We start from the raw sequence: 27,881 nt of genomic DNA, 5'->3' as shown, positions 1-27,881 counted from the left end.
TATTTAACACTTATGAGATTCATATGGACGGAGAATCAAGTAAATACAATATCAGTTAAAAAGACAATTATAAAAAAAAACAATGTCTAAAAAAGTTCTTGATTTGTCACATTTTTAAAGTTAATTCAAAATAAACTTAAAGCTTTATATATAATCATATTTAAATCTAATAAAGTACTATGCATATCAGGCACTTGGCTGGACGAAATTACATTAGATCTTATCTAGTAAGCAAACCGTAATATCTAAAAAAACTAATTATAAGTATTGTGTTTTTTCCCTATCGTAATATTGCGACGACAAATAGCGCTATCGCAATCACGTGTCCGACCACTCCGGTTGTGTACGCCTTTGATAGAAAGTCTGGATCTGAAGCTATGTAGTAAGAAGCTTGTGGGGCGTCACACGAGACGATGCGAGCAGCTCTTGATAGAGCTTTGCCTGCTATGATTTCTGCCGAACGTTCGGCATGTGGAAGCGGCTTAAGGCGTACGGCCGCGTCGCTGAATATGAGGTCCGCGAATGGAGGTTGCGATAAGAACATGCTAAAGCTGTAACAATACAACAAATGTATAAACTTAATTCATTTGATGGCAATGTAAATAAATTGTATATAAACTTTTTAAGTGTCAGGGTAGATTTTATTTAATACTTCAATAAATTATTTATTTTAGTATAAACTTTATGTATAAAATACCTGAACTCATCAGATGCAGTTGATCCATATAGCTGCTGTGCATACACCATGAGGTTAGAGTAGGTGTCGAGCTCGGTGTGATTGGCTCTACCCATCAACACTGATCCAGGTACCTTGCCGAGGTTGCATTGTTTATATTCGTGCATTTTCGCACGAGTTCCTGTGATAGATAATGTATTGTTTTTATTTATTAATAATAAGTAATAACAGTTTATTTTTTTAACTTAATTCGTCCAAGTAAGGAATGGCCAAAGTGCATTGGACGTTCTGGATGTGGAAGGTGGAGCACCGGGAGTACTTATTTATCGTAGTATGTTGGTACTTATTACCTATCAATTACGATAAGCACACATTTGGGAATTAAAATAACAACATGTGCGGTTGGATGATTATTTTTGAAGTTGGTCAGTAGGACCCGTAACTAACCGTCAGGACACAGCAGCTGCAGGTCGTCGGGCAGCAGGTCCCTGGCCCACCACTCGCGGCGCCGGCCGCCCGACACCTCGGCGGGCGCGCTGTGCCGCACGAAGGCCACGTCGCCGCCCCCCTCCACCATGCAGCGCAGCGCGCCCACGTGCCCGTAGTAGTCCTCGCTGGCGTCGCGACGGCACCGACTGGGAAGGGATTGACAGGTATTTATTGTTACTAGGATGTAGACTGCAGATCGATTCGTCCTATATCTTGGATAGATTTAAAACTTCGATTATAGTTATACATGTCATATAAAAATGAAATAACACCTACCGGAAAGAAGCTCCGTGGCATAGATGGCACAAATTGTCATGAGGTACGGTTCCAGAATCCACGTACTCGCTGCTCAAAGCGCCGGGAGCGCAGGATTTGCTAAAGTACTGAGCGGCCGCGTGTGCGCCGTCACAGCCATATGAACTGAGCAAAAATAAGTAACACTTTAAAATGTCTCTCTTGGCCAAAATATTTTAAGAAATAAAAATTACAATTTCATTACATCTCGTTAAGGAGTTGCTGTTTAGATAACTCATTCTGGTAGATTTTCAGGTATCACCTTATTTTTTAAATATTACATATTTCACCGTAAGATTACAAACATCTTTAGATTACAATCTGTCTCGTCACATGACACATATATTTTAAATTCCCATACAGAAAATGTAATTGTATCTATTTCTCACCGAATCCATCCGTTCGATATGAGATAGGCCAAAGGATAGACCCATCCAGCGGCCATTCCGATACCGGTGTGGCAAGTGTTCTTGCCGCGTAAATATGTCAGGTCAGTGTCCGGATCTTGCTCCTTTGCGACCGCGACCGCGTAGTACCAGTTGTCCCCGCTCGAATAGATCTGTTTATTGAAGTGTATAAAGTTCTTGTATTATGGTTCAAATTAATAATTAAGGAAAGAGTGGTTTTAGTTTTTAGTTTTATAATTTTAGTCTTTCATTAAGGACAGTGACGGAAGAACATAATCATCCCAAGACAAAGTAAAAATATTATTGCTTACGCGCGAAGTCAGATTAAGAAAGTGAGAGATAGACAGCTTTGACTAGCAAGGGAAGTGAGAGAGGGAGGGAGAGAGGGAGGGAGAGAGGGAGGGAGAGACGGCGCAGTCACCTCCTGCATGAAGGGCACGAGGCGGTGCCTGTAGGCGGCGTGCAGCATGTCGGCCGCATCGAACATCGCGAAGTCGCTCGTGCCCTCCGCGATGGCGCGCTCGCAGTGCCGCATGCTGTGCGCGCGCCAGCACACCAGCGTGGGCGACAGGAAAGCAGCTTTCAATGCAACCTACGGGGGACGATTTTATTTTGTAATATTTCATATTTGGAAGACGACCAATTGGCCACTTGATGGTAAGTTGCCACCTTCGCCCATAATCACTAAATCAGACCTAAAAAATACCCTTTAGAAAATGTACAATAAAAGTTAAAAACAACAAAAACAATTACCCTCATTTTAACACATTTGTCCATCTCTTGGTCACTAGTGACACACAGTGTAGCTCTCTTCACGGGACAGTCCCGTATGCCAACTACAGCTTTTTCTGCTTGATCTCCGACTAATTTGTTATTTAATATGTGCTGTGCTGCTTGTTGGTCTTCTTTGAGGATCCGGAAATTAATTGTTGCGTCCTGGATGAATGCAACAAAAAGCATTATATTTTGAATTTTTAAAAAGTGTCAAATACATACACATCCATTCCGTAACAAAGAGTATAAGGCAAGTAGAAATAATTTCACCAATTCTCGTCTCAGCGGTTTTAGAGAATATCTTTGGGGAATTCTAAAAAATTAGCGGCTATCACGCTAAGCACTTGCAATTTGCAGATGTGGTTCCTACCTAATACCCAGCAACGAAAAGCTATGAAGGGCTCAAAATCAACGATACTTCCAAGCTGGTATTGATATAGTAATCAATGGGATCCAATTCGAACATGTTATTAAATATGTGTTTTCGGGACAAATATCTCTCAGCAATCAGATGACAAAAGAAGCAAACTGGAGAATATAATACAATTGGCTGGTAGAAATTTTGGTTGCAAGTTGCAAGTTTGGTAGGAAGAGAGAATGAAGGTCTAGGGACACATAAAAAAACCTTGAGTTCAAAAGGATAGTAAGTACACTATATAACTTAGATTAAGATATTATTTAAAACAGAATAAACTTAGTGGTATAAAATGAATGAGCTACATAATATCTTATCAACTTTACTAAAAACAGTTAAACTAATTCTTTTCAGGTAAAATAATATTAGGTATAAAACGATTTATTTACCTGTACCAACAAGTCTGTGGTACCCTCAGACTGAAACAGTTGAAACGGTGACTCAATGGGATGTCCGGATGGATCTAATCTTTGTCTAAAAGGCGATATGCTGAAAACATTATATAACTATAATATGTGTTATTATTAAAAGAGAATTAATCAAGACTATAAACACCTAATCTTTAGATCTTTTAAATTAGAAAGTATAGTAAATTTTTTGAGCTTACACTATACCAACTCTTACGATTTAACGAAAGAAAAATAAATATGATATGGACACACTTTACAATGAGTGAACTTAAAATATACTCTTTAATTTAAATTATACGCTATTGCATAATTGAAAGAGTTTAAAAGCAGAGACATATTTGTTAGTGATAAAGCTTAAGAGGTGGATATGTATCACTACCACCTTTGCAGCTTTATCAAAAGGTATTAATAGCTATTTTAGGAAAAAAAAACTAATATACTTTTTAATGTTTTTTACTTTTTTTTAATGAAGAGAAATGAAATGCTACACGTCATTGAGGTTAATAATTTAGTAATTTTTAATTTTTTATATTTTTAATTTTTATGTTTTTCGGGTGACGATTATTGATAATAAAAAGGAAGCAATGTTACTGAAGTTTTGTTATTTCACGTATATCCACGCCTCGACAGTTGTGACCATGTTGTAATTTCTATAAAAAAAAGATATTCAATTTCAACTTACTTTTCATTTGAAGCATCAAACTGTCTGTCTCCATTTTCTTTTCTATATGTATCATATTGGTATTTAGACTTTTCAGTGGTTGTTAACAAGTTACCGTATGGATCACGAGGCTGGTAATCCAGAGTGCGGTTGGATATCTTGTTAAATGGATTTGGTTCTCCATATAATTCCAATATCTTCAACAACAAGTTTTGGTATCTGAGAATTATTGAATTGTTAATCAATATTTATGTGTTTGCGCAATTATAAACCACTGAGTATAGTAATTCATATTTTCATTATTTTTTAATGTTTTCAAAGCAAGAGCACAATTACATTGGTGTGAATAGATAAAAGAAATAGTGAATATATATACTTTTTCTTCTGCTTTACTGTTGCTGCACTACTGGTGACAATGGCGTCAGCAGGAACCCGACCCCAGTTACATTGTTCCCACTCTTGTACTGGCATTCGGGAACCATCTCTGCATATCAACTCGAAATTGTCTTCAGTCACACCACCTGATTGTATCATATAATAATTAACAAAATATTAAAACAGATGCATAATAATGTATGAAAAGATTATCGTATCTGAGCAATCGCATTCAGAGGGTTGATGTAAATGGAAAGAGATCTCCCGGGTCTCCAGTTACTGTGGGGGTCCCTCAAGGATCAATTCTTGGACCATTTCTCTTCCTTGTTTATATAAATGACCTGCCACATCTCCTAGGTGATAAACTCGAGATAGTATTGTTTGCTGATGATACTTCTTTAATTTTTAAAATAAAAAGACGTCTTTCAATATATGACGATGTGAACAATACTCTCTCTGAAATAGTAAATTGGTTTAGTGTTAATAATTTAATGTTAAATAGTAAAAAGACTAAATGTATTAAATTCACTACTCCCAATGTAAGATGTGTCAAAACGAGTGTACGTTTAAACGGGGAAGCATTAGATGTTTTAGAATCTACAGAGTTCCTTGGTATGACAATAGACTCTAAGCTCCAATGGGGCCCCCATATAAATAAATTGGCGAATAGACTTAGCTCTGCAGCCTATGCGGTAAATAAAATTAGACTTTTGACTGATGTGGATACGGCACGCCTTGTGTACTTCAGTTATTTCCATAGTATAATGTCGTATGGCATCCTACTCTGGGGTAATGCAGCTGACATTAATACTATTTTTGTACTGCAGAAGAGGGCTATTCGTGCAATTTATAACCTGGTCCCAAAAGATTCGTTAAGAAGTAAATTTAAAGAAATTAAAATAATGACTGTCGCTTCTCAATTTGTTTTTGATAATGTTATGTATGTACGCAAAAACATAAATGATTTTCCCAGAAATTGTGACGTACATTCTATTAACGCTAGGAACAAGAATAAACTTGTGACTCCAAGTACCCGATTACACAGGGTTAGTAACTCTTTTTTGGGGCAATGTATACGTTTTTACAACAGGATCCCAGAAAACGTTCAAAATTATTCAATTATAAAATTCAAAAGAGTCGTTAAAGAGCGTTTGTGTTAGTGCTGGGAGTTTTTTTCAGAAACGGTTTTAAGAACTAGTTACTTTAAAAAGAACGAACGAACTGTTTCTGGATTTAAAACGAACGAGACCACACTCGGCACCGGCGGCCGTCGTTTTGGTACTGCTTCGCGAACCGGTTCCTTTCACCTGTAACTGACTAAGCACTCTATTTTGATCGTCGTAAGGACTATTATTGTATGAATATTAAACCAGTTATAAAGAACTACTTTGGATTTGAAGTAACGAATATGCTACAATGAATCTTATTTCTATAGAAATACTATACAAATTTGGTTGTAGAAGAAAAGACTAAATCGAAAAACCTGTTTCTTGGTACCGCTGCGCGAACCGGTTCCGATCACGCGTAACTGACTAAGCACTTTATTTTGATCGCCGTAAGGACTATTATTGTATGAATATTAAACCAGTTATAAAGAACTACTTTAGATTTGAATCTTATTCCTACAGAAATACAAATTCAAATTTGGTTGTAGAAGAATTAAAAAATTACGAAACAAAAAAAAAAGTTTTCGTAGGCTCCTTAAACGCTTATTATTTTTTTATTACAGATTTAGTATTAACTGCTTATAATCGGGTAATCCTCAGCCGTAATAGTTGAAATTACAAATAATTTAAAAATATTTCTTAACTTTCTGTTTTTTTAAATACAAATAAGTGCGTGACGTAGAATTAATCCAAATAAATTATAAAGTCGAAGTCTATTTTCAAAATTATATAATATGACCAGTTGAATATACATTATTTCAGTAAAGTATCGTAAATATAGTAAGTTCTCGAACCTATGAAAACAAACCGGTTTTTTTTATAACCATTTCGAAGAACTGTTTTGTAAATGTAAAAAACCGGTTCGTTTCGTTTTACGTAAAATCTGAAATGACCCAGCTGTAGTTTGTGTGCTAAAGGATATTACAACACTAATGATTTTTTAGTTGACTGCACACCTTGGGAATGAAATGATCGCCTCCAGGCTGTTTCAAACAACTAATATATACTTATCATTGTACCTACATGGAAAATGGTTAAAAAAAATTAAAAAATATATATCCCGCTGAGTTTCTTTCGCCGGTTCTTCTCAGGTCCGAGGTGCTAAATTCCGAACCGGTGGTAGATTTTTAACAATCAATAAGCAAGTGCAAACACTTCTATATTGAATAAAGATTTTTGACTTTGACTTTGACTATCATAAATATTCCACCAAAAACTCGAACTTATCTTTGTAAAGATAAACAAAAATTAGATTTACATATTCCTTGGGATTTGCTAATAGCTCTGTGATAATCATTATGAAGAGTTCTCTGAGATTACCTATTATAACTTTATTTATAATAAAAGATTTTTTCACTCAACTACTTATATGGTTTTTAAATTTAATTCCGAAGTTACGATAAGAACTTCAACTGTCAAAGTTCTTTATTTGTCTTTACAACTTGTGTGGTTTTAATTATATAAAAAAAAATTACCTAATATTTTATGAGACAGCAATGTATGTTGTATAGTTGTGTCACGTACAAATGCAATGTCTCCAGTGCCGTTGGAGATCAAGCACCTCAATGCACCTTCATAACCAGCATGTGGGTCGGCTAATGTACACCGTACACCTGCTCCACCAACACAGAGCTTACATAACCTATAAAATGATTATATGTAAATAAATAAGAAATGATTTTACATAAATGTATTCTTCATTATAATGGGTTTAGATTTTAATTGTCGTAAAAAAAAAATCTGTAATTATAAACAATAAGAAAAATTTATTAATCTGTAAAACCTATTATTGAGGTGTGATTAAAGTTATCTGGTAAATAGCAAATACTGTTCTTGTATTTATAAATGTAGTTCTGGATGTATAAAATGTATTAAAACATTTATCATTGTTATGATTTAATAAAAACAAATTAAAATATTTTTCAATTACACCTGTAAATATGAAAATAGGAAACATACTTATCAGAATTATCTCCAATAGGATTGTACATGTCTTTCAAAGAATTAGGAGCACATGATTCCCCAAAATATTCCACCGCTGATTTCACATGATTGTTACAGTCAGTTATCTTCAAGCCACCTTCCCTCATCAACTACAAAAAAAAAATTGTTTATAAGAAGGTTAATATATTATTAAAAAGGTTCTAATGTAACTTATTAATCTCTTGTTACCTTTAAGACATTTAAACTGGTACAATTATTGCATTATTAAATGCCATATGAAAAATTTACTTGTACTTGTTTTTAATTAATGATTTTGTTGAAATATTGTATACTGTTTGTGACTTTTTTGCTTAATGTTACAATACATGTATGGTACACACAAACTGATTTAGACAGATGCAAGTGAGCTGCTAAAAGTTCACAGAAACAGTTTTGTTAGGGACAAGACTATCAGTTAATTTATATAAATATTTTTCATTATTATGAGACAGCAATGTGTGTAATTGTAGTACCTATATGTACTGAGGATTATTTGCTAATTATAAAGATTTGAAGTTGATATTTAAAAAAAAAAATACTTACAGTGTGTATTGGCATGACCCATCCAGCTAGTGATCCAACACCCGGAAAGCAAGCTTTAGCACCTCGCAAGCCATGTAGGCCCATGCCAGGCTGAACATCTGGTAGGCCTCCTTTTTTAATGACTGCCACAGCATACTGGTAAGGTTCTCCTCTGCCATATAACTTTTAAAAAAAATGAACCTTATAATATCTAATCTAATTATTATCTATAGATTCAGTAAATAAACTTTAACTTAATGTAAATATATTAATACTGTATTGTATTGAATTTAGAAAAAAATAACCACTATAAATTCGAAATTTATTATTTTCAATCATTTGAATTAGACATTACTTGTAAATTTATCTACTAACAGCAACAATTCTGTCAGTCTAACATTTACATAAAAATATATTAATGAAACAAAAGTAATTTTAGATTGGAATTTTAAAATGATATTTGATTGTGATCCACAATTATTGACATTATGATATAAATATAGAAAATGTCGATGATATTTAGACAATAAATAAAGGACAACACTTTCTTTTTAGGTGGAAAAAAAATCTTTGGTTCTCTAATCTATAGTAAATATTGTACACTATATAAGAGCCTTTTACAATATTATCATCATCAGGTTATAGAACCATTAGAAAGTGGGATAGGATTCCTAAAAAAAAAAATATTTTTTAAGGGAAAGAAAATATATTTTAGGACTTCTTATTTGTAGATTATCTTGCTTACCTCTTGAATGATGGGCACTAGGGAGTGAAATCTACCAGCAACATACACTTCACCTGCATCTAACGCCAATAGGGATGCTTCACCTCTATCTACCCATGTCATACACTCTTCTGTGTCAAATGCCTGTAATTTAGATTTTTAAAATATTTAATTGACCTTTGTTTATTATACAACCTTAACTTTTAAATATATATAAATAACACAATTTAATTATTGGGATGAGTACAGAATGGGTAACTCGAAATGGTAAAATGTTAAAATTAATAATTTTTAAAAATTAATGGGTAATAAATGAGTTAATAATCGTTTCTTACTCGTTTACATTGTATTTCAATATAATCCTGACCAAATAGGCCTTTGTCTTGCACTGAGATATTAGCTAGTTTTAAACACTTTTTTTGCTCAGGTATCGATGTTGTGCACCATGTTATAAAATCTTGTCCTTCTACTTTTGGTTGATATGAATTATCGTTGGCAATTGACTCACTGGCGAAGAAATTTGCGGTGGCAGAGGCTACAATTGAAATACATACGGTGTTATTTATATTATTTTATTGTTATTAATATCTCGATATTGAGAATATTAAAATATATCAATTATGCTGTTTCTTTCAAGTAATTTGTCACACAAAACAATTAAATGTTTTGAAATACGAATACTATTATATTCATGTTTGTTCAATACTTACTAATAAGAGTAATAACTAAAGTCAAAAATAAACAACTGTAATCAGAATTCATTTTCATTTTGTTTATTTTGTCATTGTTAGTAAGCAATTATGAAATCAAAGTGATATTTTGGACACACCCGAAAACTCAAAGCTTTAAAAAATTGTAAAGCGTGAAGTCGTTAGCTTGAAGTATGAGTCAGTGTCAAGTATCAACTGTCAAGCAAGTGAACGCTCAAACACAGCCTTTTTTTTACTTTATATATATATTTTTTACGTTATTAATTTTTGTAATTTGTGATTAACTTTAAACTCTTTACAGTAAAATATTTTGTGAATATAAACTAAAGTTTAATATTATTCCTTGTCAAATTACAAGGCTCTGCAACTAGGTTTATAAACTAGATGCCTATCTATCGAGATAATTATTAGTATTAGTAGACGAATAAACATTTTTAATGTAATTGTTTTCTACATGTAGGTAATATTTGAACATTTTTTACTACGAATCTGTCAAATGACAATTGACATTTCACTTAACATTGACATTGTGAAAATTTTCATAATTCGGTTCCGAAAATTGTGGCGTGTTTTGAAAAGCACGTGTGAATAAAAATCCAAATAAACATAAAACTGTTAATTAAAAAAAAATACCTTTCACTTATTACAAACATATTATTACAAATTGTTTATATAATTGAACTCGTCCCAAAAACAAAAATTTAGGTCGTGACATATTTCAATAACAAAATAAAATCTATTGTTTTGATTTTGTCCACTCCATTTACAAGTGAATATGGTTGTTTTTACTTGTGGCCATTGCGGTGAATCAGTTCAAAAGCCTAAGGTTGAAAAACACTACTTAACAAAATGCAGAAATAAAAATCCTAATTTATCTTGCATGGACTGTTTTAAAGACTTTTTGTAAGTATACCAATTGGATAATACAGACGTAACTTTGACGACTTATGCACCTACGGTAAAACTATACATACATTTTTATATCCGAAATGATGTAATTTTGTAAGAAATGTTTTCATTTGTATTTCTATTTTGACACACGTTTTTAAAATATTTTATTCTTAATGAATCTAATATATATCAATAAAAAATAATCGATGGTATGAAACAAGTATATATGTATATTTAAATGCATTTGTAAATTAATATCACTTATATTTTTCAGAGGTAGTGATTATGAAGCTCATACAAAATGTATAACTGAAGAAGAACGTTACTCTGGAAAAGGATTTACTCCGAAAGAAAAGAAGGGTGAAAAGAAACAAAATGCATGGGTGGAAATGTTACAGTCTGTTCTAGATGAACAAAAGAATGCATCAGGGAATGTTTTGAGAATTATAGAGACTATAAGCAAGCATAATAATACACCTAGGAAGAAACCTAAATTCATAAACTTTGTAAAGAATGTTTGTGGGCAAAAAACTAACCCCAAAGATATTGATCAGGCTTGGGACTTAATATCAGTAAAGTTATCAGAATTATCAAATTTAAATTCACAGAATAAAAATAAAAACGAACAAGATAAGACTGATGTACCTAAGGTAAATGGTGCTGCTGGTAAGGGGCAAAATGGTGATATACCAAATGGTAAAAAACAAAATGGTGTTGCAAATCACAATGAGGAAGTAGATGAGGAAGAAGATGAGGAAGAAGCTCAAGCTGATGAGGACAAAAAAGATATTGAAACTAAGAATGGTGATTCAGAAGAGCCCAATAAAAAACTTTCCAAAAAGCAAAGAAAAGAAGAAAAAAAACGTAAGAAGTATGAAGCAGAACTACAAAGTGCGGAAGCTCCACCAGCTGAAGTGACCCAGGAAGAAATTCAAGTGCCAAAAAAAGGTAAGAAAAACAAGAACAAGATTGAAAATGGCCATGAAGAAGGAAATGGCCCTGTCGAAGGAAAAGATAAAAATAAGAAAAGAAAGAGGCAAGACACAGCAACAACAATAGAAGTTATTGAAGCTGTCAATAATGCTGATATAGAAAATGTGCCGGTTAAAGTAAAAGCCACTAAAAAGAAGTTAAAAATGGAGGGAGAGCTTGCTACTGCTGAAGCAGATGAGAGCATTTGTCTTCATGATCAGAATGTTGCTAAAAGTGAGAATGAGGTGTCAGAAAATAATGGGAAATTCAACTGGCATGCTGTAATTATGTCAGTTTTACAGAAAAAAGGGAATGAACTTCCATTTAAGCGTCTTCAAAAGAAAGTTTTGTCTGAATATTCAGAATATACAGGGAATGAAGTAGACGATAGAATTGCCGATAAATTTATTAAAAAATTGAGAAGTGCACCCAATGTTAGGGTTGATAAAAATAGAGTTACTCTACTAGAAGAAGATGAGTAAAAACTTTTTTAATACACTTTTATAAAACTATCAATTAAGAATTTAAGGCAATTGTGGTAAATAATTTGCAATGACTTACACTGCCTGAATATTATACTTCTTTTTCTCGTAGATTAAGCTAACATATTATTAAATTTACTGCATCTCAATGTGTAATTTTCTGTATTTGTATATCCTACAAATTGAAGAAACCAAAATATAATGTAGATCATTAATTGTCTTTTTATTTCAATTTGTCAGACCTTCAACATTGTATTTATATTGACCACACATATAAATTATAAGTATTTTGTAAAATATTATAGCATCCTTATAATTATTGATTAATTAATTTTTTAGTCATATTTAAAATTATTATATTATATGTTAAGTACCTAAGTTTTGATATCTTTTTTTTAGTATTGTTTGAAGATTACTTGATTATAAAGAAACAGAATTACATGTAGGTTAAAAAAAATATAAATAGTTTTTAAAAAAAAATTTAAGATTTAAATTCTATTCACGAGCAGTATTAGATATAAACTACCAATTCCCATTGGAAATCTGATAAGTAGTATGACATGACCGAAACATACCTTTACGAATTATTTGTGAGCAAACTTCTTATATATATTTGTACGAAAAACATCGATGTTATGTTCAGCTAGCTAAATTTATATTTGATTCAGGAAATATAAAAGCGAAAACAAATATTATTAAAAATAGTTAAGTTAATATATAAATAAATCATTAAAATATATTCTGCTAAGTTCGAATTATAGAATTATATTTTCTGCCTAGATTGTGGCACTAAAAATTGTTATAGTCTCAGTATATTTCGAGACAAACAAACAAAGAGACTAGAATAATTATTATTTACTAGTACTATTGCCTGGAAAATATCGACGTTGCACTCTCAAGCGCAAGGTACGTCGAGGAAGTTATTGCATTACTATTTAAAAACTATGTACGAAAAAAGAAAATCACCTGATTTTAACACAATTTGTGTAATTTTTATAGTAAGTAAGTTTCTTGTAAAACTATTGTCTTTTTTTTACTTCTAACAAAATTATCGAAATTACGCCGATTTTAACTAACTTCTTAATAATAAATGTTAAAATACAAGCACAAGATTCATTATTTTATTAATTTCAAGAATTATTTAATTATTTATCTTAATTATTTTAAGTTTTTGCTATAAAATACTTACATTTATTTAACTACGTCCATATAACTTCGGTCGCCATAAATATTTTTCAGTGAGTTGAAATTAGGTGATTTCTACCCGTTCTATCTATTTTTATATTTTAAACAAAACGAATACCAACTCCTTAATTGCAAAATTATACAAATAGTTATGAAAAAAAAAAACAAAAACAATATAAGCACGTAATACATTTTCATAATAAAGCGTCGTCCTAAAATGCATGGTAAAAAGTGTGAAAATGAAGCTCGTTTTTATTTAGCACTTGTTCTGGTACAACCTGCAGTCATTTGTGTTTTTACATCATTTCATAACATCTCTCGCTTCTCATTTGTAAATGTAACATTGTTGTATCTATAGTAGGTACCTAATATTTTTGTATGTGACAAGTTTTCATAATTTATTATTGTTTATAATATTTGCATAATGTTCATTTTTTTTATTATTAGTTTTATATGACAAGCATTATGCTTGTTAATTGAAAAACTTTTTATTTTTTATAATAAATAAATATGAGCTTTATAAAGTGTAGCAGCTCAATTAAATAAAATATTCAGTGTGAGTATAAAAAGTAAAAGTTGGTTTGATAAATAAATAAATAGAAGAGAAGTCGATATTGTACTCTGAAATATGCAAGGAATTCTCATGTTTGATGTGGTTTCCTCATTTTATATAGAAAGCTAAACAGATATTTAGGGCACAAAGTCAATGGCAATTCGGAAACAAAATTAATAATCCTCTAATTACATACCATAATGATCCTGAAACAAAGTAGGTAAGGCGAAATCACAACTCGCTTTCCTCTTTGTAGTTAGTTGATTTGTGAAGAGCTCTTGTCGACAAAATAGAAATGTTCTTTTGTCTGATCTAATGTAATTTCCACTAAACACTTTATTTAATTAATTTGTAAAGTCGTAGCAGGATATTGAAAGTTTAGAGAGAAAAATATAAGCAAGTTTGTTAAGACAGTCGTCATTATTTGTTCTAAGCTCATTTATATTACTTATTGTTAATATTATTTTTGTTTCTTTCAAGGTTGACGTAAAGAAAATATTTAATTTACTTGTTTATCTACAGAATTAAATCTCGCGATAAGCTTTTATATCATATTGTGTAAAATGTGAAATGACGTTATAAGTTTTTTTTTTCTTTTTCTTTTAAGCGCCTTTAAATTAAAGATTGTTTTTAGAATGGTTTTTTACTTTTCATTTATTTTGAATATATAGACGTTTTTTGAATTTATTATGTCTTCAGGCCTTTTGCTTCTACATCACGTCTCTGGTGGATACGCAGCCTACAGCGGAGTTTTGAAGCTTAATAGACACGAATCTTTTATAGAGTACAATAGAAACCACAAACAATTAGTGCAACTAATCTTAAAAATAATTTCGACTGTGTTTTCTTTAATGTGAGCTTGAAATAATAAAAGCAGGTTGAGCTTATTACGTTGTACACGGCGTAATTAGCAACATTTCTCTTTATATATTTAATAGTTACCCGGCTTGGCTCCGCACGGGTAAATAAGGATTTTATCTTGTGTTTTTTTTGAGATGTAAACATTTGCCAACTGATCTATCCTCTGCTAATGCACTGAATTTTATAATAGGACTTTTTACACGTGTATATTTAAATATTTCTATAACTACAGAATCGACGTGTCAAAGTGTTAATTCTATTCTCGATGTAGGTACATAAAACGTTTTAAAAATACATATTTTGCTAGATTTCGTGTATCGGTTGTAGTTAGCAGTCCATTTGAAAACGTCGAGATCATGTTTTTTTTCTCTGACTACTTTGACATGATCTACTCATAACAATTTTAAATAGAATCACTGACATACAACGCACAGCCTAAGCTAGCGGCCTAAGAGGATACAATTTTGCACTCAAATTTTTAAGGGAGTTAAATTCGGTAATTTTGATCTTAGAAATATGGAAATCTGTTTGTCTGGAATTATGTTATTGCGTTCAAGACAGTTATTGTAGATTTTCGAAAATTCGTCATCTAAAAGGGTAAAAGTAAGGGTAAAAGTAACAGTTTGTATGGAAGTTCGTTATTTTTGATAGAATGAAATGAAAATTTATAAAATTTGCAAATCTATGTATCTATAGGCTTCTGTTTATGATTTAAAGATAGTTGTTACAGCATTTATCACCAGAGAGAGTAAAATATTTACGAGGGGCTTTTTCAATGTTTGAAATCAGTATTGATTATGGAAATCGGTGTTTATTTTTTTATTCATGAGTAAAAGATAGTTTGTATGATGTTTTTGTTCGTCTTCAAAAAGTCATCAAAAATACGTAAAAGTTTCTATGGAAGTTCGCAGTTTTTATTGTTTGAAATATGGAAGTTGGTGTTAAGAGCACTTATTCCGATTGCCTCTTGTCAATTTCTGTTATTTTTAAGCTTGTGTGCGTGTAACTGTGTATAAGTGTAGATATAATCACAGCTACTATAGTCTAGCCAATACATATAAATCATCGTGATCCTATTATAATATTAATTCCGTATATATTTTAATTATATAGGAACAAAATGACATAATAATCATAATAAATTACTGAAATAATTATATATAATAGATTGGATATACACACAGTTAATATGTAAAAAACATTTGTTTTTAACTAATAATTTGTTAAATATCAGTAATGTTAATTATGGATTATTCAAAAGATTGTTATTAATAAAAGACTAAAATTAAAAATTAAAAAAAGACTTTTGTTCAGTACTGTTTGTTAAGTAACTTATAAATATTTGGCTCACATTCCCTTTAAAAATCTCGTGAAAACGGCTAATCCGGTATAAACGCTGATTAAGAGCTTTAGTCAAAAATAAAAATATATTATTTAGTTTAAAAAATATATCATTAATATTCTTCAATATAGCTTCATGTTAAACATATATATATATATAATATAATAATACCTATATAAGAATTTTTTATTGAAAACATTCTTAGCAATTGTCTTTAAACTCGTATTTGAATAGTTAAAAATTAATAATTTATTTTTAAAATCCACTTAGTTTAAATTGCTTTTGTTGTGTTAAATGCAGTTTTGCAGCTTAGCCTCAATCACGCTGTCAAGATTTTGGGACAGGATATACATATATACTTACGTTCTGAACTACATATAAAAATGGATTAGAATTTGTCGCTTAAATGAAGAACTATTAAATTTATGTGAAAAATTGTTTCATCATTTGATTATATTGATATTAAAATTACTATCAATGATATCTCGTTTTTATATAGCTTTTTAGTAAGATTTTGTAGCAGTTTCTTTAAATCAATAACGGGTTGACTTTGAATATGGACTCAAAGATTTCAAAATTCAGTTCATTGCAGAGAAAGTAAATACTTCTTCTTAAAAAAAGAGAGGATGCATTTGATCAGTGGTAGTCCTTTAATAGGCAGTTACTTCAGTTTTAGACATTGTTTTGTTAGTAGGATTATAAATATTGTGTATTTGCAATGCACTTTACGAAAAAACTCTACTACTTAAGTGAATTCGGTGAATTTATAAAAAAATATTTCTGTTGGGATACGCCGCCGGGTTAACGGCTAGTGAATTATTTGGCTTTCTCTCGTGAAACCTACATCATATAATCATTGTAATATGACGTCTAAAACTATAATATATTCTAAAAGTATAAAGTAAAATAATAGAAACAGAAGTCCCGAATAAATTCAATTAGATTTTTGAGAAAACAAACAAAAAAAGGCTTACCTCATTTAAATACCATTATCAATTTATCAATATGAAATAATCTCCGTATTTTTCTCTATATGAGGCAATGGAGTGTGTCACTCCTATTCCTATTATGAAAAATAGCTATATCTAAAAAGGAGTAGTTCAATAATTCTTCCTTCTTTTATAAAGCGAACAGCATATTAATCGATTATTTTGTTTATTGAAAATAAAATTGAAAAATGCAAATTATAGAAATGTATTTAAAATGTCAAAATCTAAGAAATTTCATTCAGTTGGAAATTAAAATATTTCCTATCAAATAAACTTTTACTTAAAATACTTTCTGAATTGCCCAGCGGTAGCTAATTTGTAATACCGAACCGCTAGGAAAGAAATCTCAGTAAACATTGTCTAAAAAAGAAGTAGGTACTTCATAATTAGAAATAATTTATTTACCAGTTTGATGATTTCCATTTCTAATGTATTAGAATCAATAACAAACATTCAAGTGATAAAAATGTTATCAAAATACATTTATTAGGCATTTTCATTAATATATTTAGGTATATATAATTTTTAGTACCTACTAATAAAGATGATATTTAAATAATATAATGATTATTTGTAAGCAGTATGACTATTTATTAGTATCTATTATAAGCACTGTGATTTCGCTCATTTTATTAGCCGATATTTGGATTTTCCTATAATAAAAAAAAAAAAACAAAAATTTATGAAAATATATATGTATATATCGGAGCGTTGTTGATTTGGATAATTAATGAATCGAGTAGTTGGCAATAATGTTTGATGGCTGATTTACTTATAAGAGCGGGTCACCCCGAATGGAGTTGTAAGCGTCATGGCAACGCGAGTCGTGATGTTTTGACAAGCTTCTCGAATGCGATGGTTGCTTGCAAACCCATTTGCTCTTAATCGAGATGAATTATTGTAATCCTTTGATATTATTGTGGTGTACAATTATTGAATCAATGAATACAGTTATTAGGCGATATTAAATACGTTTTATTTTATGAATATCTCCATTGCACGCCCACATAGCCTTACAAATGTCGGATCAATCCCCGAACCCAACTGTTCGGCATCCTGCTTCTCCGACATCAGAAGTGGGATCAGAACACATATCAGACCACGCAGGCTCACTCAGCAAGTTAACAACGCCAAAGCTCAAGCAAGCAAGAAATACAATGGACGTCTCGAAGAAAACATCCGCGCTGACGTGTTTTTCCTGCGGCGAGCGAAGCCACATATCGACGCGTTGTGCGAAGAAGGGAAAACAAAACAAGCGAGCCGGTTATGAAATGTCGAGTGGATATCTGCACCATGAAGCCAGCTCTAGGTCTATTTTCTATTAAAAACGGTGGGCAGTTTTCATTTTGTTTTGATTTCGGTGTTAACAAATTACTTGGTAAGAGAAAGCGTAGCATAGTGACCCTACTAGAGATTGACTTGGTGACAAAGTTGGCCTTGGTGGCAAATGATGGCCTTGGTGGCAAGTGATTGACTTGGTGACAAAATTGGCCTTGGTGGCAAATGACAGCCTTGGTGGCAAGAGATTGACTGAGTGGCGTACATAGACCTTGGTGGTCTTGCTGGTCGCTTACCTTGTAAAGTTATGCTGCTAGAGAATATTATGCTATTGAGATAGCATGGACGGTTATAATATTCATCGTGTGGTGGTCAGAATGGCCAAGCGTGTTATGATGTGTACATTTGTTGTTTCATTGTTTACAGACGAGGAGGTTTACAGCAACGAGACACACGAGGACGTGTGATAGTTCAGGATGGCCGTATCGGAGCGTTGTTGATTTGGATAATTAATGAATCGAGTAGTTGGCAATAATGTTTGATGGCTGATTTACTTATAAGAGCGGGTCACCCCGAATGGAGTTGTAAGCGTCATGGCAACGCGAGTCGTGATGTTTTGACAAGCTTCTCGAATGCGATGGTTGCTTGCAAACCCATTTGCTCTTAATCGAGATGAATTATTGTAATCCTTTGATATTATTGTGGTGTACAATTATTGAATCAATGAATACAGTTATTAGGCGATATTAAATACGTTTTATTTTATGAATATCTCCATTGCACGCCCACATAGCCTTACAAATGTCGGATCAATCCCCGAACCCAACTGTTCGGCATCCTGCTTCTCCGACATATATATATTATATTTTGTAGATTTTTTATTACAACCATAAAAATTATTGTCGTTATGGAGGTTAAAAACGTTATGGAGGATTAGTTGGTACTTTATAAATTTAATTCGTCTTTGACCGTTGACACCATAGAACTGGTTTAATAAACAAATGTACAAAGGGAAGTAAAACCACATGGACCAATTAAGATCAAAGGATTTCCATATCGATCGGCCTTTCCAATGTAAATCATTAGCACATTTAGACTAGACAACATGTTTTTTTGTCGTTTTCTACTTTAGCGTACCATCTATAGCATTAATAAAAGTCATTTTTTTTATTAAATATAATTAGAAGTATTATGATGATGATAATATTATCCTGATGAATTTTGCACTCGGCGGCGAATCACAGGGGAGACCAGCAAACTAGGCAAGATATTGTGCACAAATGTGTTCAGAAACACAGGTGTACTCTCTATTAGTCCCTAGAGTTCAGGCGCAGGACGGAGCGGAACGGGAGTGTATATAGTTCCCGCCCAGACTAGACTGATTTTCTGATAGAAAAACCCAATAACTTTTTGTCGGCCCGAACTAGGACTTGATGCCAGCCTCGGGATCTGTCCTTATCCACTAGACTAACGAGGCAGTTAAGTATTGTACTTGCTTACTTTAAAAGCCTGTACATTTCCCAGTGCTGGGCCAAGGCCTTCTCTCCCTTTGAGGAGAAGGTTTGGAGCATATTCCAACACGCTGCTCAAATACGGGTTGGTGGAATGCACATGGCATGGCCGAATTTCGTTGAAATTAGATACATGCAGGTTTCCTCACAATGTTTTCCTTCACCGTCGAGCATGAGATGAATTATAAACACAAATTAAGCACAAGTAAATTCTGTGGTGCTTGCCTGGGTTTGAACCCGAAATCATCAGTTAAGATGCACGCCTTCTAACCACTGGGCCATCTCGGCTTTTGCTTATTGATTTGCAAAAGATTATGAGAGCAGAATAATTCAGTGAGATTCCTTTGTCAACCGACATTGTTTACATTAAATTTATGTATATCAAACAGTCTTGAAACGTAGAAGCGATAGTTTGATTATGTTATCTAAAAAGAAATTCGTTTTATAAATTCATGTAAAAATATTTTAGGAAAATAATGAAATTTTATATGCGAACATTTTTGAACGTTTTCTGAAATACTAAAGAGTACAATGTCCCACAAAAGAATTGTTAACCCCGTTTATCCGGGTAACAATTGTCTGGTAAGAGGACAATATAATAGAAATATATCGAAGTCGCTTTTCAAATTTGTCATTTGTAACATGTCTATAGCAATATGAAACAGAAGTGCCAGAAGTATCGAATATCATATGTATATATATATATATATATATATATATATATATATGTCGGCGGGATACCACGTATTTAAGAAAACACCTGTCCGGAAATTTAATTATTGAAAAATGTTTGATTTTTAAATTAATAATATTAGTGAATTTTAATGATGTTTATATTTTAGTTTAGTTTGAATAATGATGAATATATTTTAGTTTAGTTTGAATTGAAATAAATAGGTGTTATATTGAGTGAATAGTTCCCCCACCCAATTTGGTTATAAAAGGCCGGGCGCCCGCCGGTATTGAAAGGCTGGTTCGAGCAGTCGCGTCGAAGCGATCGGACCTCCTCAGCTTGGAATAAATCAAAGAAAAACATTTCATTGCTTTAATTTCATACCTTTGAGGATCGATAGAAATCCAAACCCTGACATTCATGTTTTTTAAAAAACAAGCTAGGACAAGCTTCTCTATCATATATATATATATATATATATATATATATATATATCTTTTACAAACAATTTATTGAATCGTTTAGAAATTATAATTCATATAAGTTTGTCTAAGCGTCAGGTCGTACTGAAATAAATTGCTACTTACATAACCTTTTCCACAATATATTCGGATTTCCATTTTCATACCCATTTCACCCACGTTATGTTTATATCGTGAAATGTTTTTTTAACTATGACAGGGTAGAGGTTGGAAGGGTTAATTGAATATGAACAGAAACTACAAGTATGTTCAAGAACTGTGATTCATACATAAATTAACTTTAACTAAGATTACTTTCATTTGAAAAGATAATTTGAAATGTCGTTGAAATTATGCATTTATTTTCTTGGATATATTTACTACGGACAGGTTTAACTATTGTTTGATGCAAATAAATACGAAATAAGACAAATTCTATTTAATACAAACTCTTTGGTAAAGATTAATTGACAATCTATGAATTATTTTTAACGATTGACGATATGACGGACGTTTGTCATCACCTTTCTTTACATATGTTTAAAAGATATATACATAACAATTGATGAAAAAGAGTAACAACTGAGCTATTTGAGAACCATCTAGAATCTTCATTCCGAAACGGCGATAACCTTTAGTTTTATTTATAATATTAAATTAATATTAAAAAGAGGTTGTAGATCCTTTATAAATATAACTAAATTTTTGATTAATCGATTTACAATAAATTTAACTTCTTTTTGAGCATCATTTTAATAAAAAAATCAATTAACCTGAATTATGCGTGGGAAGTGTTTTCTATGGCATCATATATCACAACAATGGTACACCTACGTTATTAAACTGTTATTAAGCGCTTGAATTAACACTAAAAAGCTTGAATGATCATAATAAACACGGCTCATTAACAATAATATGCTGATATTTTTCCTCTTAACTTCTCCTGTTAAAACGTGCCCAGAGACCCGGGGGCTCCCCTTTTAAAACAAAGACCCGCAAAATATTAAGTTACTTAGGATTCACCATTTCCAAAATTAAATTGATAAAATGTAATTTGTGAAATTAAAGAGCTTTAGATAAAAATAGGAACACAATTTACCTTGTTGGTAATAAACGAACAATACATAAAGCCGATAAAATTTAAATGACGTAAAATAAATTTATGTTAATATTTTGATCTTTACGTACCTGGAAACAATTATTAATAAATGATATTAGCGATGTTTTAGAATATGATATGAACAAATTCTTTCTACGTAATTTAAAAAAAAAATAGGCCTTTCGTTACAGTCGCGACGGTAAAATAATTTATCATTAAAGAATATCAAAACAATAAATTTAATAATTAATTTAATTTAATAAAATAAACTAATGTTATTGTAATAAAATATAACAAGTATTTATACTTTATTGTACACTTTAAAAACACAAGGGAGAGCGTTATGTCGTCTGCCATCACCCGAGTCATACGCGTCGGTCACTCCCCAGGCGTGCCAATAAATGTTTTACATTAAAATTTTAAACGCTATAAAAGAAGTATACTTCTGTAAAATCCACTACATTTACGCCTTCATGTATTAGTCGAGGCGCGGGATATATCACACAGCTACTAAGATTTTTTTAAATGAAAAACTCAATAATGTTATATTTGTCCGACACAGGAACTGAACTGGGGATCGCGGGATCTGCGGCTTTGGAGTAGCATTGGAGCATTGAAGCAGCTTGGTGGAATTGTTAGTGCATAATCTTATCCTTAAGAGAAGTCTTTGTCCAGTAGTTGGACATTTACGGACTGTTATTATGGAATTAAGTAGTCAGTTCATAATTGTAATTATCCAATTATTAAATGTGTCAAGTACTGGCGTTTGAGTGAAAATATCGTTGAAAAGTTTTATAGCTCTCGTAGTCGCTTCGTTTTGAAAGAATGAACACTTTGTTCTATGTGTTGTGTGTGTCATTTTATTATACTCCTATAATGACACAATGTGTAGTTATGATCTAAAGTAAATTGACTATATCATGTGTGCCATCCGATATTAACTTGTCCTATATATAATTATAATTCAAACGTATACTGTAAAAAATCATCATCCTCCTGCCCTTATCCAAATTTTATTTGGGGTCGGCGCAGCATGTCTTCTTTTCCCATATTTCTTCAGACAGTAAACTAAAAAATATAGATATCAAAATGCTTAAAACCTTTTTACCCTTGTCATTTTAAAACGAATTGCAAATTAGTGTTATTTGAAGATACAACATAAAAATAATGGAGCAAATCGTAAAATCTATTATAACATATTATATAGAATTGAAGAAATAAATACCAGTTTCAATAATTATATTAGTGTTCTTTCTAAATCCTGCGGGTCATTACTCGCAGGATTAGTACTGTGTAATAATAAAATTAAGCTGATATTTATACTTTTTCAAGCAAATCGTTACTGCAAGTTATTTATAAAATTTTGTTATACGATTTCGTGAACTTTTTGGTACACGTTTTAAATATCAACATGATGTGACGTATCTGTTTTAATTTTATCTAAATATATGCGACGTATACATATTGTGTACGTTCCATATCAATCGGATTATTATTTTTAGCGTGAATCCGTAAAAAAACGCTCTTAGTATCGTTTTTTTTTTAATATAAATAAACGTGGACATGTAAATCGATATTCAATTTTATTATTAGTAAATCACGTTTTCGTTGAAGTTTATAACGTGGAGTATCTACTTTGAAACTGCAATAACTAAATTTTAAACTAAAACAGCAAAGTAAAAATTACGATGCAGCTCGACTCTGAAGGAACGGAAGTGAAATATTAAATCTTTAGGTTCTTAAAGTTTCTATCCTGGATTTTCTCTTGATACTTTACAATATTAAAGTGCTTGGAAAAATATGAATGCAACCTACTTTGACATATTCTTGGTCGTATTCTGTTGGGATTTTATTCCAACTTTATACCCCCAAGACGATAAATATAAAACAATAGTTGGGCAGTATTTATTGAAGTCTGGGGACAATTGTCAATTCATTCAAATGATTTGTTAAATTATTCTGGTAGGTATTGGCCTTTAATAGCTCAGTCAACCTATGTTTAGTTAATATGGCATAAAACTATATTTCATATAAGAAGAAATACGATTAATGAATTTACAAAACGGAAGAAATATATACAATTACTATTATGTACAATGACACGTGGTCATGAGTTGTAATGGAAATATTTATAATTTTGATTTTTATTTATTTGTTTCAGTTGTCAACTTATATTTGTAGAAATATTGTGAACCGTAACATACTGCTTACAATTTAACGAATTATTTTTCGGTAGATTATAATCTATCGAAGTGCGTAATTATAGTTTAATTATAAACACTAACCTAATATACAATTCAACCGTGATATATATAAGTCTTATATTCTTGATAAATGATAATCAAAAACATTTTAGACAAAAACATTCAAATTAATTCAATGTTTTGCTAAAATTAATTAGTTTAAAGGCCTGTCTTGGATTAATATTGAATGGAAGCATTAGGCTTGCCTTTGCCATATTAAAATGATGCCCGTTGAGATATAATTATTTATTTTATTTTCCTATGTCTATTTCGTTTTAACTTTTATTATATAAAAGAGACGACAACAGACATCTATAAAACACGAGGTGCAATAAAAATGGTATTCTAATAAAAGGGAGGCGTAAATCTCTGAAGCAGTAATGCCGTTCGACGGGAACTCGTTTTCATTAGGCGTACATTACTTTTACGAGTTTGTTTTAATTTTGCTCAGATACATAATCTTATTTGAAGACGAGTCAAATTTTGATCAAAATATGGAAGGTTTGTTGTTATAAAGTAAGTAAGTATAGTCATATATTTTATTTTGTAATCAGAGTAATAAATATCATCAGACCCATTTCGGTCGAAGGAGAACAACCAATTACTCAGGACACAAGATAGAGTACAACTGTGTGCGCAAATACAAGTGCACTCTCTTTTCCGAAGTCCGAAGCGACCGGAAATATTGAAGGCGCAAACGACTTTACGTAATTTCCGAAGCAAGGTGCTCACCTCCAACTTCCAAAGTCTTCTTTTTTTATTGGCACGATCACCAGGTCGTCAAAATCCCAATTTGTTTTCATAACCACCATAAGAAATTTTAACCATTTTCTTTAACTCTCTAATGCGCCACCGACCATTGGAACTTAGATGTTGTAGTATGTCCCTTGTGCCAAGTTAATTTATTTGCATTAAAGTCCATAATTTATAGTCCTAAATACATATATTTATTACTATTGACTTAGTGAACATTTTGGTCTGCATAGATCTTCGAAAGTTGAAGAATTAAAATTGATTTTATTTAGTTTAAATTCTAAAAACGATGTATAATATAATCATTTGTTTGCTTATCTTATTATAAATGACATATAATTGATCAATAAATTGCGATAAGTTACGAGCAATGTGTCAAAGAATACACTGGAGTACATTAAACGATTTGTCAACGCGACGATGTGTTCAAATCTTTCTTAACGCTTTTTTGGCCGTTCGTTGAAGTAAACACCCAACTAAGTTAAATACCGACTTTGAGCCGGGATTATCTGCTGTAATGCTAAGGTTACATCTGTGGATAGATCTTAACAAAGTAATTTTCCTGTCACGTTTCTCCAAAGGTATGGACATACGATCCAATGGTGCGATCGTCGCAGTTTATCTTCACGCCACAGGTGTGATCGATACCTAAGCTTTTTAGCGTTTCAAATTTTTTAACTGAAAGTTAACGCACCGAACTGAACACAAGTGAATCAAATTCAATAAAAAAATATATTTATTTAACTTAAAAACTATGAAAATGCATTACAAAAAATATCTTTAAAAATGTTCTCCAATCCGATGGTGACCACTTCCCATCGGTTGACCCGAACATCAAATACGTTTTAAAAGAAAGTTCTAATTGTATAAAGAGATTTTAGTTAGTCCAAAAATAATATTTATTTTGGTAAGGGTATATTGCATAAAGAATGATGTAAATAGCTTGAAAACAGGGAACAAACCGTTGCACACCACAGTATGTAAATCCTCTGACGTTATCTAACCGATGCGGTTACGGGGATAATACGATAAACATTTCAGTTTAGATCGTTCTATTTTTAAATGTAAATTCATCCTTCGAAATATTGTACTATATTTTGAATATATGCTGACATTTTATAATACACTGGTTCGCTTTGATATGCGTTAATTTATGTACAATAATCTATATATAATACGCAATACGTATTAAACAAATAAAATCATCCGTAGTTCACGCCTTAAAACGCGAGGACGAGTGCATGTGCCTCGAAAATTTCGGATGTATACACAGCGCCATATTAAGTTATAGAGGGCTTTTCAATGATTGATTTGATTAATTTTGTATTAAAAATTGTGTCTTAATAATACACTGTAAGTTTATTATATATTTAAATGTATAAAATAGGGCACTAAAACCTTTGAAACCTTGCATTGCGCCGAGTAAATCCGCTTCACGTAACCCGAACAATGCGGTTTTGGGTATAAAACGATAAATTTACCAAATGGGATTTTTAACGTATTCCTTGAAAAGAATCGCATTACATTACGGATTTAAAGTGGAAATAGATATTTACGTAACTATGTACAGCGTCGATATAAATATTCCTTTAAAAAAAAGACATTTAGCCAGCAATGTCGAAGTTGTATACAAGAAGCGTGAAAAATATAAAAGAATGAACAAATATAATAGCTGCTGTGCAAAGTTTAATCTCGAGATAAAAACGCGCTTACAGTTTGCTTTATAATTATTGCAGACCATCTTTAAGTCGTTTGATCGTTTTGTAAAACTTTTCTTGCCTTTGTGTATTTCAACTTGTGGAGTCGTGTGGCGTAAATCCGACCCGATAGTTTAAATTTATTTAAATGTAAGATCACTATGGAGAGACAGAGATAAGATAAAGAGTATCATTATTCTGAATCGCATAATGGAAGCAAATAAATCTCAGTCGATAGAACACGTAGATCGTAATCAAATCGAAATCGTAAAGATCGTTAATTTAACTCTCGGCAAGTCGGATGAAATTCTACCCCTTGTAGTCTACAAACTTGGAGTAGCGTGGTGGGATCAGAAAATCAATTCTCGTTGAGAAGGAGTTTCCGAAGCAATTGGACATTAACAGGCTATTTTATTTATCATCTAGGTGTTGTTAAACCAATTCGCCAATCTATAAACAAATGATTATAATGATCAATTGAATAGTATTACAATTCTAGAATCAATAAAAATATATAAGTCTGCAAAAATAGAAACTAAATTATATGTTTTTAAATAAAACTATATATAAGCATATTACTCTGCTTTTTGTAAAACAGAAATGAAAGTTTAACTAAAATGTAGAATAAAACTAGAGTTCGATAAAATCGAAGCAAAGTCCATTCTGAGTTACAAGTAATTTAATACTCTAAACGGCAATTTATCGAGTGGAAAACGACTTGTCATTTTGTACACATTTATAGTAATTTTCCCCGTGTTTCGTCTTTTTCTTTTGAATAAATTGTAACGTAATGATGTAACGGAATACACGCGAACAGTAAACGATGCTATTATTAGGAATTATTTAATGTTGTGTAATTTTTTATACAAGAGTGCTGCTGTGATCTTGACGTTTTCTTTCGGTAGAATTCATGCCGAAGCGATGGCAGCTCCACGTTAAAAAATGTTAAATGAGCCTAAAGTGCTCGTTATTTTATTTAAAAATATTAATACAATAAAGTATCATTTATTTAAATTTTCGTAGAATTTATTCAGGATTAAATTCAGTTAAATTAGATAGTCAAATTCTCGTTACTATGTTTTTATAGTTGTAACTAAAGTTGTTTATTATTTTTTACTTATTTTGGATTACTTTAAGAAAAATGGTAAAGGGGACATAAACAGCGACTACTATGGAGATTATAAAGATCTTAACATAGTAATGTATAAAAGATAGCCCTAGTATGTCCAGTGTTGCTTATTAAAAAATACCACCAAGTCCTATTAAAATATCAAAAAGACAACTT

At 31.5% G+C, this 27,881-nt stretch overlaps 2 protein-coding genes across 2 annotated transcripts; one reads left to right on the top strand and one right to left on the bottom strand.

Annotated features, from left to right (window-relative positions):
* Positions 1-42: 42 nt before the first annotated feature.
* On the bottom strand, positions 43-9,778 carry LOC125073184 (melanotransferrin). Its single transcript, XM_047683908.1, has 16 exons — positions 9,607-9,778; positions 9,232-9,431; positions 8,918-9,040; positions 8,194-8,355; positions 7,627-7,760; positions 7,143-7,309; positions 4,503-4,647; positions 4,148-4,345; positions 3,445-3,544; positions 2,620-2,802; positions 2,288-2,458; positions 1,849-2,018; positions 1,442-1,585; positions 1,124-1,311; positions 698-857; positions 43-551 (listed from the first exon to the last, which is right to left on the bottom strand). The coding sequence occupies exons 1-16, from the start codon at positions 9,662-9,664 to the stop codon at positions 281-283; spliced, it is 2,574 nt and encodes an 857-aa protein (XP_047539864.1). The 5' UTR covers positions 9,665-9,778; the 3' UTR covers positions 43-280.
* A 338-nt stretch (positions 9,779-10,116) lies between these two features.
* LOC125073040 (cell growth-regulating nucleolar protein) lies at positions 10,117-12,160 on the top strand. Its single transcript, XM_047683720.1, has 2 exons — positions 10,117-10,509; positions 10,772-12,160. Exons 1-2 carry the CDS (start codon positions 10,382-10,384, stop codon positions 11,949-11,951), a joined length of 1,308 nt encoding a protein of 435 aa, XP_047539676.1. The 5' UTR covers positions 10,117-10,381; the 3' UTR covers positions 11,952-12,160.
* The last annotated feature ends 15,721 nt before the right edge of the window (positions 12,161-27,881 follow it).

The sequence above is a fragment of the Vanessa atalanta genome, chromosome 23, assembly GCF_905147765.1.
Source record: "Vanessa atalanta chromosome 23, ilVanAtal1.2, whole genome shotgun sequence".
NCBI classification, from domain to species: Eukaryota; Metazoa; Arthropoda; class Insecta; order Lepidoptera; family Nymphalidae; genus Vanessa; species Vanessa atalanta.
Note: the sequence above shows the minus strand (reverse complement) of the source record. Positions and strands in the feature narration are given on the sequence as shown.

Bases quoted from the DNA above. Each gene is read 5' to 3' on its own strand.
- LOC125073184 (XM_047683908.1), bottom strand. From the start codon at position 9,664: ATGAAAATGAATTCTGATTACAGTTGTTTATTTTTGACTTTAGTTATT. The intron at 7,761-8,193 runs GTAAGTATTTTT...TTTTTTTTGTAG, and splicing joins GGGTCATGCCAATACACACT to TTGATGAGGGAAGGTGGCTT. The intron at 4,648-7,142 runs GTAATTTTTTTT...TGATACAATCAG, and splicing joins GCTGTCTCATAAAATATTAG to GTGGTGTGACTGAAGACAAT.
- LOC125073040 (XM_047683720.1), top strand. From the start codon at position 10,382: ATGGTTGTTTTTACTTGTGGCCATTGCGGTGAATCAGTTCAAAAGCCT. The intron at 10,510-10,771 runs GTAAGTATACCA...TATATTTTTCAG, and splicing joins GACTGTTTTAAAGACTTTTT to AGGTAGTGATTATGAAGCTC.